General features: G+C 36.8%; 1 protein-coding gene across 1 annotated transcript; it reads right to left on the bottom strand.

The window, feature by feature from the left end:
• Positions 1–7,188: 7,188 nt before the first annotated feature.
• On the bottom strand, positions 7,189–8,745 carry LOC139712046 (perlucin-like protein). The gene is made up of 2 exons (XM_071623884.1): positions 8,694–8,745; positions 7,189–7,604 (listed from the first exon to the last, which is right to left on the bottom strand). Exons 1-2 carry the CDS (start codon positions 8,743–8,745, stop codon positions 7,189–7,191), a joined length of 468 nt encoding a protein of 155 aa, XP_071479985.1.
• Positions 8,746–16,324: the final 7,579 nt, after the last annotated feature.

The following is a 16,324-nucleotide window of genomic DNA, read 5'->3' as shown; positions in this document are numbered from 1 at the left end:
ATAATATTATTGATGCGCTTATTAAAAAGGAGCACATAATTGGAGTTTTTATGGATCTTAGTAAAGCATTCGACACTATTGATCATGACATTTTATTTGAAAAATTACATAATTATGGTGTGAGAGGGATTACTTTGTCATGGTTTAGAAGTTATCTAAGTCATCGAAAACAATATGTTGCATTTAAATCCAGTCATTCGTTCCATTTGAACGTATCATGTGGTGTCCCTCAGGGATCTATCCTCGGGCCTCTACTTTTTTTGATTTATATTAATGATATCATTAATTCCTCTCCTCGTTTAAACTTCATTTTATTTGCAGACGACACCAATGTTTTTTATTCCCACAAGGATATTGTAACATTGGTGGATACATTTAACATGGAATTAAGTAATATTTCGAAATGGTTTAGAAGTAATAAGCTTTCATTGAATATTGATAAAACATGTTTTATACATTTTCATACGCTTCAATCTCAACCCACCCTTCCTCAAAGTATTTCTATTGATGATATAAACATTGCTAAGAAACATTCAACCAAGTTCCTAGGAGTGACCCTAGATAACAATCTAACTTGGAATACTCATGTCCAGAATATTATAACAGCAATATCTAAGGCAACTGGTGTGTTAAGGAGAATAAAATACTTAATTAATGATCAAATTTTAATGATGTTATACAACACTTTATTTCTACCATATGTAATGTACTGTAATATTGTATGGGGCAACTGTAGCAAAACCAAATTGAACACAATTTTTCTTCTTCAGAAAAAGGCTCTTCGTATATGCACACATTCAAATTTTTTGGCTCACACTGATCCCATATTTTATCGCCTAAAAACCCTAAAGGCCCATGATATACATTGATATTTAACTGCTATATTTATGTACAAACACATTCGAAATTTATTACCATTTTTCCATAATGCCCTAGTTACTAATGATCATATTCACTCATACCCTACCCGTCGTTCCCATGATTTTCATTTAAGTAATCCAAAGCTTTTACTTGCTCAAAAGTCGATTAGACATCACGGTCCGGATACATGGAACACTCTTCCCGAAGAGTTGAAACAGTGTGCCTCCTTGTTTTCATTCAAAGCAAACTTAAAGAAGCATATTTTATCACAGTATACTTCAAATACGAATTAAGCCCGAATAATTTATATGACTTATGTTGGTCTCCCGATAGTAGCAACATCGTAAGTCATTCCCTCTTCCAGCAAACCAATTTTGTCATTCCAAATCCCAGCCTATCTGCCCCTGTGCACTCTCAAGCACTCGCACGCACATTCACCACCTTCACACATCAGAGTTTATTTTCCCCTGCTATCCTCGCAGCAGAATTTGTATTGTTTACCAATTTACCTACCTACCTTTTCCTCGGGCCGGCCATCTTTTCAAGCAATGCTTACAATGGCGGCCCTCTGCATTATCATTTCCTAAATATAATATTGTTATTGTAATCCCAGCTGCATAGACATGCATACTGTAATATCATTAATTTCCTTTTATATCATTGTTTATGCAAGTCAAACGACTCTGTTTCAAATATACTTTGTATATTTCCCATGTTCACGATTATTCAGTTTATGTACAATGTATATTGATTTGCAGAAAATAAAGTATCTATCTATCATATACAGAGGTTGACACTGCAAGCTTATGCAGGTCAAAAACATCTAACACTCCTTCATTTCATTTCATTTCATTTCGAATAAGAGTTTCTTTTCAGGTCTTAGCATTTTTTTTCAGCAAGACAGGAAGTGATGACGTCAAGCAGAGGCTTGACCAATGCAAAATGAGAGACTCAGGAAAGTTTTGACAGACAGAAAACGCCAACCAATAAGAAAAGGGTCAGGACTTCTATTAAAACTTTCTAGGAAGTCACTTCATTTAATTCATTTTACATGGAGACCTATGGTTCAATAAATGTATAAATATGCAACGTTTAGGCACAAAATTCAGATGCCATATAATTTGCGGAACACTCAGGACCAGGCTACGGTACTTCGAGATTGCAAAGTTTGAGAGTAGCAGAGTGTTACTTGGAATCAGTGTGATTCAGGAATAGTTGCATTTCGGCGTGGACAGCCTGACCGTCCAGAAGAGAATCTAGGAGGATTCGGGTTTAAACACCAACAACTGTTGTAAGTACACGAGCATTTAATTGAAGTTGTTAGTGCCTTGTAATTTCCTATGCAATTGCATTGTATGTGTGATGTTTGTATGTCAAACCTGATTTTAATTGCATCGTGAAAGATATAGAGAACTAGAACAACGCTTAGATTTTAATGGGCTGATTAATTTCCCCTATTGAACACTGAAAGATAATGATCCATAGTGAAACATTATTATGGAAATTATTTGTGGCTAATCAGTGGTAATATGATGGAATATAAATGTGTTTTGTTTAAGTTATATGAATAGAATCAGGAATAACCAAAGATCACAAATTATAAGGGAGGTTTCATGTTATTAAATCAATAGGGTGTTTAGGGTTCCAGGGAGAGAGCCACCATTTAGGGTTCCAGCGAGGACCAAGGTTACGGTTCCATAGAGGACCAGAAGTTGGGGAAGCCAACGAAACGATCAGAAAGGGCAGACGACCCGCTACTTCAGGCAGGGCATCGTCGACAGCCGCTGCCTAGAGCAACCAAGCACGGGAGCTTCTAGAATAAACCAACGAGCAGAGCAACCAAGCTCAAGAACAAGTGGAATTGGATAATCTGTAATCAAGTTTGTACTATGTTATTGTTGTAAACGACCACAACTTTGAGACCAGTGTAATAAATCTCTTTGATTGTTGTATTGTAAGAACACTGTGTGATTGGCTACTTATTTCGAGGCACATTAGTTGCACAAGTCGAAAGAGTTGATTGAATGAATGGTCTGCTAACAATCTGCTGCATTTAGAGAAAGTCAACACTTGACTAAAGAAAAGATCCCAGTCGCAGGGAGGACTTTCGTCCCCCACATTCAGAGGAAAGTCCCCTGTGACACTCATTTATACACCTGGGTCGACAGGGACGTGGTGGGTACAAACATCTTGTCCAAGAATGTAAGCACTGGGAGGGAATCGAACTCGGGCCATAGCGGGCGCCCCAGTGATGAAATATGGACAGGAGTATATGGATCAATGAACCATGGGCAGAAGTATTTGGAACAGAATTCGTGATTCTATGGGCAGCCAATATCGGTATTCAACAAGGAGATATGGTCACTTTCACAGTGTGATTAATCACAAAGGCGGCTGTACTCTGATTGGTTCGAGTATGTGATAGCTCATTACCACGGGACAATTTTGATATATCTGATATATCTGATCAATTTTGATATATATTTCGATATATCTGATCATCTTCCCATATTTGTTATGTGTTATGATGAGTCTTTTGTTGAAAACTCATCCAAACCTGTAATGTATAGAAAGGAAACGCCTCAAAATATTGAATCATTTAAAGCAGATTTGGCATCTGAACAGTGTTTTGATGTTTACAGTGAGTTTGATGTGAACACCTCTTATGATAATTTTAATAGAAAAACACAATATTATTGTGATAAAAATTGTCCATTCGTAAAGTTTAAAAAGAATGGTAAACATGGGAAGAGGCCGTGGATAACAAAATCAATATTACGTTCAATACATACAAGAAATAGGCTTTATAAGATTTATATAAATGATCCTACTGATTCTAATTTGAGAAAATATAAGATATACCGAAATAGATTAACAACTGTGATAAGAGAGTCACGAAAAGTATATTATTCTGATAAGTTGAGTCATGTTAAATCAAATATGAAGGCCACATGGAAAATTATAAATGATTTGGTTGGGAAGAAAGAACAATTACCAAAAACAAACTTTAAATTAAACGATTGTATTATTGATCAGGAAAATGTAGCAGATGCATTTAATTCTTTTTTTGTTAATGTTGGTCCTAACCTGGCAAAAACATTTGATGATGTAAATGAAGATTTTTTGAAATTTTTGCCAGACCCAATTTCCTCATCGTTATTTTTAAACCCTACAAATCCCACAGAAATTATTAATATTACGAAAAAGTTTAATTCTAGTAAGGCAAGTGGATGTGACAGAATAAGCACATTAGTACTCAAACAAATTATATATCAAATTGCTGATCCACTTACTCACATATTCAACCTTTCCATACTGTCTAGAAAATGTCCCAATTCTTTAGAAATTGGTAAGGTAAACCCAGTGTTTAAGAAAGACGATTCTTGTCAGATTAGTAATTATAGACCAATTTCTATTCTTCCTAGTATTTCCAAAATTCTTGAAAAAAAAATGATATATGATAGGTTTTATAAATTTTTGCATAATCATGCTGCGCAGTTTTGAATTTACATCAATATGGTTTCCGAAAGAATTATTCTACAGATTTGACTTTGGTCCAGTTGTATGATCAAATTACAAACGCAATAGCAAATACAAAACATGTTATAGGAGTTTTTATGGATTTATCTAAGGCGTTTGATACGTTACAACATGATATTTTACTTAAAAAGTTACAGTTTTATGGTGTTCGCGGTGTTGCACTCTCGTTGTTTAGGGATTATTTATCATGTAGACAGCAATATGTTATACATAATGACATGTCAAGTTTTTTACCGATAAAATGTGGTGTGCCCCAGGGCTCAATATTAGGTCCCCTTCTCTTTTTTTTTATATATCAATGATATTGTTAATTCGTCGTCTATATTATCATTTATATTAGATGCCGATGACACGAATATTTTTTTATTCCCACGATAACATAGAAACGTTGATATCTATACTTAATGCAGAGTTACCAAAAGTATCAAAAGAATAATGAATTATCACTTAATATTGATAAAACAAATTATATTTATTTTAAACATATGAAGAGTTTGTTTGCAAAAACCGATAAGTCCATATTTGTCAAATGGAGATATTTGCAATTAAAGGTCAAGAAAATAAAAAGAATAATAACAAAATATTTGCTTCTTTTGACCATAACTTCAAAAATGTACCTTTATGTAATGACCAATACATCATTTCACAGGTATCATTTTGTACTTTAAGACAGAGACCATAATTCAAAATCTTCGAAAATGGACTTATCGGTTTTTGCAAACAAAGTCTTCATATGAAAACTCATACAGATGATCTTGTAAATAATATTAGGATTGATAATGTATTTCTTGAACGTAAAAGTTCTATTAAAATTTTAGGCATTTTTATTGATGAAAACCTAACCTGTAATGATCATATACGTTATGTATTATGTAATCTGTATTTCTAGAAATATAGGTGTTCTTTCAAAGATGAAAAGATATCTTCCTGAACATACTCGTTTTATGCTTTACAATTCTTTAATCCTACCATATATTATGTATTGTAATCTAGTGTGGGCTACAAGTTCAAAAATTAAACTCAACCCTATTTATTTACTACAAAAGAAAGCCATTCGCATCTGTACTGGATCACAATACTTAGCCCACACCAGTTCACTTTTTTTTCAGATAAAAACACTGAATATATTTGATATAAATACATTACATTCTTTGCTTTTTATGTTTAAGTATTTGAACAACTTACTTCCAAACATTTTCACGATTTCTTTAAACTGAATTATACCGTTCATTCATATCCCACTCGTAATTCGCAAAATTTTCATTTAGTAAATCCCAGATTATTAATTGCGCAAAAATCTATAAGACATAATGGACCAAATCTTTGGAACACACTCCCAGATTATGTTAAATCATGTAAAACTTTATATTCTTTCAAGGCTAGATTGAAAACTACATTACCGTCAGATTACAATCTATGAATATAGCATTTGAATATATATTTTGTTTTGTTTGATCACATTTCTTTTCATGTAAATTGGATTTAAAACTACAATAAATGTACGCAATGTTTCTGTGTCTATTATTTCATTTCATTCCCATTATCTTCAGCATCACCACTATCACTTTCATCTTCATTATCACATTTTTCTTCACCATTACCCTGTCAACATCATCATACATCATCATCATCATCATCACACGTTACTCTTATGCGTATCTATGCACTAGGAATATAAAAAACATAATGTATTTACAGTGTTTTATATTTTGTAGTATTTCTCCATTCCGCAAACAATATAATTTTTTGTGTATTATGTAGATAGGTCCATGGGCAGCCACGTGCTCAAGCTTTTGCTTATAGTGGCAGTCCTTCTTCTGCATAATTTCTCAGATAATTATTTGGAAAATTGGTAATACGATTTATGATTTATTAATGAAATTAATTTACACATCGATTTTCCTTCTTTGAATCATGTACTTGTAATCTGCTTACTGATATTCCATGTGATATTACTGAAAATTTTGATTTATGTATGAAATTGTGTTGGAAGAAAAATCAATCAAACAAACAAACAAACAAACAAACAATTGAAATAAAGTAATTTGACTATGAAAATTCTAATACTACCGGATATAAATATATATACTTCATTTTTTTATTTCCAAAGATTGCCCTCTTTTATTTGATGGGAAACTTCAGAATTGATATTTGGTGTTAAAAGTGCTGTTTACCAATGGGAGCAGTGATTTAGGAAATGTTCGGATTATCATTTGATGCACATCTATTTGGTCCGTTGTGTTACAAAAATCCTATCAAAAATTGCGGTAACGACTAAAATACTAGGAGATATCACTTTTTTTTTTCTCTCATTTAACAGTAACAACAATGTAGACGGCTTCTTCAAGAAACAATCCTATTATCATAACAGCTGTTGTTCACTTTATATACTAACAATTACTTATCATTGATTATACTGCGTAAATTTTTTGCATTGGTTGTTTTTATCAGGAAATATCATTTCAGAACTATTATGAAGCACTATTTAAAGCCGAGTTTGTTTCATCTGCAAAAAAAAAGGTAAACAATGCCTTTAAGAGACAGGATTGTTGCGAAGAATAGTTGTAGGCCCTTGTGATTTTCTTTATTACTCTGAAGTTAGGAAAACAAACGAGGAAACAGACATTAAAAGAAGGAAATCGTCATTGCATTAAGTCCCCTCTTCCCACCCCCCCCCCCCCCCGCCCCTTAACAAACAACAACAACAACAACTAGATCCACCCCAGGGATTAATGTGCATCCTATGCAGAGACAACTGAAAGAAAAGATGCAGATTCTGAGAATGTCCTATCGAGGCCCGAATTCACAGATGTAGCTCATTTGCTGGCTGCATGGATCGTCTCTCAGCGCATATCCTTTGTAGCTCCCGCAGTCTTGTTCGGCTGCAGAGGGGCCCCAAGGCTGACCCCACTCCCACATACTACTTGAGAGGGGAAAGGTACCACCGACACGTTCCCACGTATAGATCCCTTCAGACGATCTGTCATTCAGCCCTGTCCATATCCTAGGGAAGGTTGTAATTCCGTAGTGCGAAATGAGAACGTCTTCTCGGATGCTGGACAGCTCACCCGGCGTTTCTATGACAACCAGATATCCTCCGAGTTCATTGCATCTATCCCGCGCCACTTCCCAAGTCTGCAGACGATCCTGGCGGTAGAGATAGCAAGAGTCTGGGGACGACGCACCACCAGGGCAGACTATTTCTTCATTACAAAGGAGACAAGACGAAAATAAATACACACAAGTTGTGGAAATGCTAAATAAAGATGATACTCCGACAATTCAAACACAAATCCGAGAGTTTGTCGTTTGTCGTAAATTCAGTCAAATTCATTAATATTTTCTGACAACTGAAATGTATCCGTGTACACATTAATCACATGGCTTTATATGAATGACTGAATGTCGTTTTTCACGTACTGTTATAGTCATAATCATAATGAATTGATATTTACGTACCCACTTCACACAGTTCTCCGACAAATGACCTGGTGCACGTGCACATGAATTTCTCAAGAGTTTCGGAGCACGTCCCCCCGTTCAGACAAGGATTAGGCACGCAATCTGCAATTTGTATAGAATAATAAAAAATATGGTAGTATCGTACATGCATCAGAGTTATTTTACTCTTTCTTTGAAGAGATTGCAAAATGAGAAAAAGGCGTATGAGCGCGCTATACACAATTGACATGTAGATTGCAAGAGCGCCATATACAGTGATAGTTTACAAACATGCAATCATCAAAGGTTTGACCAGGCAACAAACCTTCACAAGGTAGCTTAATTGGACATTGTGTGGGGAAAATCACCTTTTACCTGAAATGGCAAGAATTACCGATGTAACATGGCGGCGGGGGGAGGGGGGAGTATTATTTGGATTAAAGAAACTCGACATGAGAATGAAAATAGCTATCATCTTATTCAGCTGATGTGCAGTGTTTGATTCTGTTTTCGATTTGACAAGATAAATGTTATTGTGCTAGTCATTTCTCATTCCCAATTTTGGATGTACGAAATAACATGATAGTTGGTTATTTAAAGCTGTAGTCCCAGGCGAACTAGGCAGTCTACATATATGTGTCTTTTTTGTGTTGTTTTTTTTTCTTTTTGTCTGTTCATTTTGCATCTGAGAAGATGGCTGGATAGCCCATATTATTCAGCTATGTTAAGCTGGTCTTCCATGGGGTCCAGTTGGATTTGTGATTCTCAGCATTGCATTGGTATAGGAATAACCTTTGAACTCAAGTGAATGTCAAAATACACGTAAATTGTAATCATTTGCAACAACTTACCCGGGTGGGCACAGTAAAAGATGGTCTTCCCTCTCGCTGCTTCGGGAACCATGACGTCATACTGAGGATGGTCACGTGGGACATATTTGGGTGTCGACCGGACAACATTGCCGGTTTTTTCGGAGAACTTCTCGGGACAGACATTTTCCAATTCTGCTACCACATTCGGACATGTGGGTTCTCCCAGTATAGTTGTTTCTACACATAAACATACACTGAGTAGTAATGTGCAATGGTATTCAAATAATGAATGTTTATGAGTGCAATGGACAGAATATTTCATGAGGTGAAAGATGAAGTGATCCATTCAGCGAGACGCTGCCGAGTTGAATGAAGCAAATATTTCATCTTCCACCGAATGAAATATTCTTTCCATCGCACGAATGAAACACATTTATTATTTGTTTTATATAACTCCCAAAATAAATCCTTGTCATTTGATGTTTTAGTAAATTAGAAACAAGAGAGAATTTGAGATCGCGAGAGTACTCACTAAGCACTTTACGCTGGCCCGCTGTCGCCACATACTGCTAACACAAGCGCGTTTAACACGCGCAATGTACCGGGCTCTCAGTGAGCGTGCAATGAAGCAAATCGTATGGATTCAAAATTGCACGATAAAAAACATGGAGCCACAATTGCACAGATAATGACGTCATAGTGAAATGGGCCGAATGATCAATGTCAAACAAGCAATCAAATGACAATGATTCTCTTCAGGCGTTACATAACATATGATATCAGGGAGTCACAGGTATTACAATGCTTAACAAACAATGTCTTACTTTAAAGCCTTACAATCGTGGCTAGTGGTTTGAGCGGCACAGAGACGAACGCAACATGCTGCCTCCTCCATTCTGTACCAAATATAGTGACACTATATGAGAACAGCGCTAACTCAATGGGTCAGCGAACAACAATTTAGACTACAAATCTCCTGACCCAAAATGGCTGTTCGCGCCACGAGAGGACGCACACTCTCAGTGCATATGCGCGGAAAGAGAATCCAAAAGAGCCACGCGTCTTCTGGCCTCTCTCCTCCAATCATCGCAGCTCGCGGTCACAATGTTTGTGTATGATGCTTACACACACACACACACACACACACACACACACACACACACACGTGTCTCAGTGGCAGCATTGTCCCACGCGTTTATGAATAAAGCACCGAGTCTGGCTTTGCGCAATTGCGTGCACAAACTTCGGTCGTTCGGGAGTTTACGAAATAACGCACCATTAGGGGCGACGATCGTCCGGCTTTTAAACTGCTGGAGTGAACTGTCTCAACGGTTTACGTTCATTTCACCTGCTAGCAACTGTTGGGTCTTTCATTGTTACATGATAGACAATTTAATTCTCTACTAGATGACTGATTTCGTTGTGTTTTTTTTGTGTGTGTTTGTGATTGTGATGTAATGTATTTTGTAAGGCAGCTCACCACAAGCTTTGCTTTTTTGAGGTTCTGCCTTCCTGTACAATAATTTCATGCATGTGATTTCCTACATGAAAAAAAGATGGAAAATAAATGTTATAACTTGAACAACTTGGACTGTGAATTACAGTAAGCAGACACGGAGCAGACTGTTACCTGATAGATGATTCTCAACCATAGATGCCTGTGCACAGCTACAGTAGTAATTAGACACTTTGCAGATTTCACAGCAAGAATTTTTAACACGCATTCGTCTGTCGGCAAATTGGACTACGGTCTAGATTTTTTGAAATCTTTATAGAGACGAAAATCTAAAATATTTAGGCCCAGAAACGATGCCAATATTTTGATGATGGCAGAGAGGCGTAAATATACTGCTGTCTCACAAGATCATGTGATCAAACAGTGCCGATTTCTTTTATTTTTTTTGTGAATAAAGTCAGTCCCACCAGTGAGAAAAAAAAAAGAACCGTGTCAAGGCTCAGAAAAAAAAATCAAATTCAAATTCAAATTCAAATGAAATCTTATTTCCAACAGCATATTTGTGTTGATACTTTTTCAAAGAGAATAGAGGATGTTGTATTTCAACTATATACATACATACATAGATACATATATACATATGTGAAACTGATGTTCAAAATAATTGTTTCATTCAAAAACAGAGGCTCATGTAAAAGATCCGATACAAGCACCTGCTTAATGGTCATGAGCATTCTTAATGGTTATGGGTTATGCATTCTGTGGAAAACACTAACCTTTAGGAAGGGACAAGGACTGATTGCGCTGGAGTTGAAGTTTAGTTTGCATGAGGTTATCTATTTAACCACGGTAAAAAGCTTGCTATTAGTTATGAGCAATCTTTTTTTCAGCAAGGCCGTGAAATGATAGCAAAACATATACACACCCGTAAATCCCTCCCCCTCGTCTCGTTAAACGCTCCTCTACCATTTTGTGCAGGGTCACATTTATATTGTATATTATATGTGACAGTGCACCTCAAAACGAACATAACGTCGCACACACTGATTTTGCGTGAGGACTGAAAATGTGACCCGCTACAACAAAATGATCCTAAAGTCGGGTGAGGTCAATTATTTGAAAATTGCATGGCATAATTTCCTAATCTTTCTGCTTTAAATTGATATATAACACATCTTATAAAAATAATCGGCTGCGGAGATATCGATGTTTAAAAGAGAGCATGTCGAAACGTCTGGGAAATCACTGTTTCGAGAAAAAGCACCGTAAAAGTTTTCCTTGCGACGCAATCGCGATCAAGGGACATGCAAGTCAGTATTCACCTCCGAACAATAGAAGGCAAGCCCTAGCAAATCCCGAAATGCTCATTGAAGCACAGCGGTCGGTGGTCTCCTCATCGACCAATCAGTGACCAGGATGCCAGGAGAAGTGGCTGGGCATAGCGCACCCCGCCTGCACGCACCATTCGACTGGGCAGTGTGTGAGCTTCACGCTTCGGTTAGCGGCAAGCAGCAAACTGACCAATGAGATCACTCTGGTCGTTGTTAGGGGCGGAGCCTATCTGTGGCGCTCAATCCAAATTTTGGAACCAGTTTCTGCTTCGTTGAAACGCCAAAAAAACATGGCTCAGAAAAACGCTATTTTTTGGTCTTTCCTTTCGCTATTTTGCTTCAAAATTTCGACAGATGATAGAAGATATGTCAGACTACAATAATATGTCAAAATCAGAAAATCGTAAGTTTCGACCAATTTTGAGGCTCTGACTTCAAACTCGATTTTCACGGCTTCGACCGTGCGCGACTTTAGGACCCTTTTGTTGTAGCGGGTCACAAATAAGTGAAATGGGTCAACCTAGCCGAACTTGACTTTTTCATATTTTCTGAAAGAGCGGGTCTTCTTTTACATTATGCTAAAATTTGGTATCATAAATCGGGCAGGAAAGTATGTTTTTTTAGCAGTTTATCTCGAACATTTTTGGTAGAATAGTGTAATTAGGTTTGTCTTTAGAATCCCTTTTTCATTTCTGAAAAACCTTGTCCACACTCTTCACTTTCAACTCTATTAACTTTTGAAAGGATAATGCTACTGCTTTGAAAGTTGGCATTAGTTATGGACGGAGTGTGTTAATGAGGTATGTTTAATTTCAGTTTAATCTGATAATCTCTTCATTGTTGTTACTCTGGTGGTTTACTTCCTGTTTTTTGTCCCATTCATCGCACAGCCAGCACGGTTTGGTAAAGATTAAGCGCTTGAATAGACACTGTACTTCAGAGCCTCTTTTCTCAGTTCACACTTTTCCTGAGTTTGTGCTTTCTTTCCAATATTTAGATAGGTTAGGAGAGTCCATTTGATTTGAGTGATATATCATTTTAAAGCTTAAAGTCTGCTCTTTAAGAATATGGTCTTAACTAAAAATTCATGTCTGGCGACTTTTTGTTTGTTTTGAGGTGCAGGGTCACATATATACAGCGTGTCCCAGAAAAAACGAAACCGGGTTTCCATCCAACTTTGTACTATCGAAATCGAAAATTTTCTCCATTAGATATACATCAATGGAAAGATTAACTTTTCTTCTTTCATTTGATGTACAACTTAATGTTCATTGTTCATGCATGACTGAGTTAGAACAATGAAAAATGGTGCTACCAAATTTTCATTTCCACTCGCAAATGGTGACTTTAAGTGAATTTTTCAGACTTCTAAAGTTACGTTTTCGAAAAACAAAGTTCATAACCCAAATAACCATTTTTTTCTTCTTTCATATGAGACCTTACCCGTCAAATATAAATGACGCATGCTTGAGAAATATCTCTATGAAACCATATTTCATTCCTATACCAGTTCTACGAATAGTCGAAGAAAACGAGCATTCAGTCTCCCGACTGAGCATTAGACAATGGGCTCATCTGCACCGATGAATTCACACAAAACAGCCGCAGTGCTACAGTGAATGTTGTTCAGGGGGTGGGGGTATTTACAGATAGTGCTGTATGAGACGGACTACCCTTTGTAGTCATTTATTTAGAATAAGCTATGAGACATAACCAATAATTGAAGACTAATATCGTGAGTATTCTCAGGCTGCACGCAGTCCAGTGGCTACGGGAGATCAACATTACAACAATGATACACATTTTAATGATTTTTTACCTCAAACTTATTTCACTGCTTTCATTCCTCGCTGCATTTCCCTATGGTTCATCCTTCATCACTGACAGGGTTTTAAAGTTTTTGAAGGGGGAGGCGAAGCAAGAAGAGGGGATGCATCATCATTTTATGGGGGGGGGGGGGGGGGCTCGGAAGGTTTTTTTTTTTTTTTTTTTTTTTCCGGTTCGTTACTCCCACCCTACCTTCCAAAACATTCCGCTGATGACCATCCTTTGCTTTGTGGTTACCTGTAGGGGCAGGCAAGCTCATGATCACGTGGTAATTTATGACCCTATTCATAACCGAACCGTCTGTAACATTCCCTTTTGTAGATTGAAGCATGAAGGCCATTGTTATCTGCCAAGTCGGGCAGGCGTTTTTACTATCTATCTGGGTAAAAATAAGTATATTTTCAAATTAAGCATTAATCATTTTTTACGCATGGGATTGGCATGAAAGGAAAAAAGAATGGATATTAAAGCCATGATTTCATTTTTGGGGAGGTCACTGTCTATGATTGTTCTAAGTAAGTCATTCATGAATTATGAACAACGAGTTGTGCATCAAATAAAAGAAGAGACTTGTATCTTTCAATCCATGAGCATCTCATGAAGCAAATATATGATTATGATCGCAAAGAATCGCAATGAAACGCGGTTTCGTTTTTTTTTTTTTTCTGGGACACGCTGTATATACATTGAGTTACTTGCAACTTAAGTATTGACAAGATAATGCTACTGTTTTGAAAGTTAATATTAGTCATGGAAAGAATGTGCTAACAGAACATGTTTATTTTCAGCTTACTCTGATAATCTCTATTGTTTTGCTATGGTGGCTTGAATCCTGTTTCGCTTCGTTTTGCTTGTTTGTTTGTTTTTTCCCTTCTTTTCGTTTTCATTGCACAGCCAGCAGGGTTTGGTAAAGATTAAGAGCTAGAATAGAGCTTTCACTTATTAGGAATCTTCTTCCTTTTTTTCCCCTCAATTCAAAATTTGTGTGCGCTTTCCCTTCAATATCAAGATAGGTTAGGAAAGTCCATTTGAATTGAGACATGCGTCGTTTTAAACGTCCTGGGGCATTTACCCCCAGCTTTATACTTGTTAGTGACAAGGTGAGAACATGGACCCGTTTTATGGTAGGGTCCATGGTGAGAATAAAGATAAGGGTTACGGATAGGTTTAGGATTAGGATTAGGTTCAGAATTAGGGTTAGGATTAGGGATAGGGTCAGAGAAAGGGTCCGGGTAATTGACATGGGGGTAATTGCCCTGAACCCTGCTCTTTCAGAATATTATGCTCTTGACTAAAAAAAAAAAAAGGAAAAAAAATCCATATTATCTGGCGACTTTTTGCCGGATTTTATGCAGGGTCACACACATGTACACACACACACACACACACACACACACACACGCACACACACGCACACACACACACACACATATTATGTTTGTTTATATACCCGGATGACGGATAACGAAAAGAGATGCGTAATTTGATATTTGACCACACTATATTTTGTATCGACGTTCAAATCAATTCAATGCATCTTTTTTCTCTTTTTTTTTCTTTTTGTCGTGTTTCTTTTACATCAGAAGGTACACTTACCGCTTATCACTGCGAGGATGGATATCACGATTAGGATATGAATGCGCTCTGAAGACTGCATATCAACAATTAATTTTCCTGGGTGTGAACAAAAAAAAAGATATTGAATTATGAAAAGACAATGATAATACTAAGTGAGTTTAAATCCATTCTGTAAGAGTGCTTAAAGCGCATCCATATCATCATTACCCCGGACTCTGGTCAAATTACTTCCCGTCAGTACTGACAGTGCTTACTCATAATCATCATTATAGCACGCGTGCTCTCCCGACGAAAGAAAAGTGAAGGATCTTTAGTAACGTTACAAATGATTTATGGGCGAAAATTTTCTCCAGGAAGCAAAAGGTCAAATACAAAAGTGTTAATCGTTAACATGATATAATGCTTGTTAATCATACATAAGGTAAGCACAGCTTCTGAAGGTTGTTGCGGTATAAATCAAATAAAAAATGTTTCGTTTTAAAGACCGATTGTGAAACAACGTTAAAACTCACACAGAAAGTTGCCTTGCAGTTCAACGGTGATTCTTTGCTTCTTCAAGTTGGAAGCAACTCAAAGGACGTGCAGTCATGAAGGCAGTAAAAAAGTGGCCTCTAAATAATTCACGATTGAAACTTCAAGGAAAGAGTATGATTACCTATATTTGATACGGTTTTTTTTTTCCAATTTATTACCATTTTATTGTGCTGCTCTGCGCGCAACTTTCCCATTTATAGTCTTCTTTCCAGTAAGGTGAGAAACGAGGACATCTTCCTTCAAGTGTCATCCGTGTGTCCGTTTTATCGAATTTTTTATTTATCTTTTCCTCACGGACGAGTTTGCCATCAAAGTACTAACAATGGTGTTGTATCGTGGTTTACAAGTAACAAAACTTAGGACTGCAAATAAGGAAGGAACAGAAAAGGCGTGGCAGTTAACGTCTCGGTGTTTATTGCAGAACTGTCTGTCTCCAGACATGCACTCATGTATATAAGAACAGTTGCAATAGGTGGGGTATTGGAATGTATGCTGACACATACAGGTTACATAATGAATGTCAGGGTGTCTAGACACTTTATGAATATGCGTACTCTGAATCTGAATGTCTGTAAACACAACATTCTCCCTCTCGTTGAGATTACCTTCATGGCACTCATCCATTATACTCCAAACCAATTTCCAAATTGATCAGTGTTTACACAATCCTTTCAACACCATCACATATAAAATTGCCAAATTGATCAGATTTACAAAACCCTTTCAACTTTATCGCATATAAAACCTCTGCCAAGTTCCAAATTGTTCTTTTGTCCTTGTATTCTTTTTTTTTTCAAAATAATATTATTACATTATCGCAGTGTACCTCCAGTCTACTGGACACCCCAAGTATCTCATAGGGTGCGTTTATGCTTCCATTTTTGGGGCCAAAATCAGGCTTTTGAAACGTGATTAGTGCAAAACGCTGTTGTGTTCATGCTCAT

This window comes from Diadema antillarum, unplaced genomic scaffold, assembly GCF_040938485.1.
Source record: "Diadema antillarum isolate AM-2024a unplaced genomic scaffold, OU_Dant_1.0 seq00001753_RagTag, whole genome shotgun sequence".
NCBI lineage: Eukaryota > Metazoa > Echinodermata > Echinoidea > Diadematoida > Diadematidae > Diadema > Diadema antillarum.
Note: the sequence above shows the minus strand (reverse complement) of the source record. Positions and strands in the feature narration are given on the sequence as shown.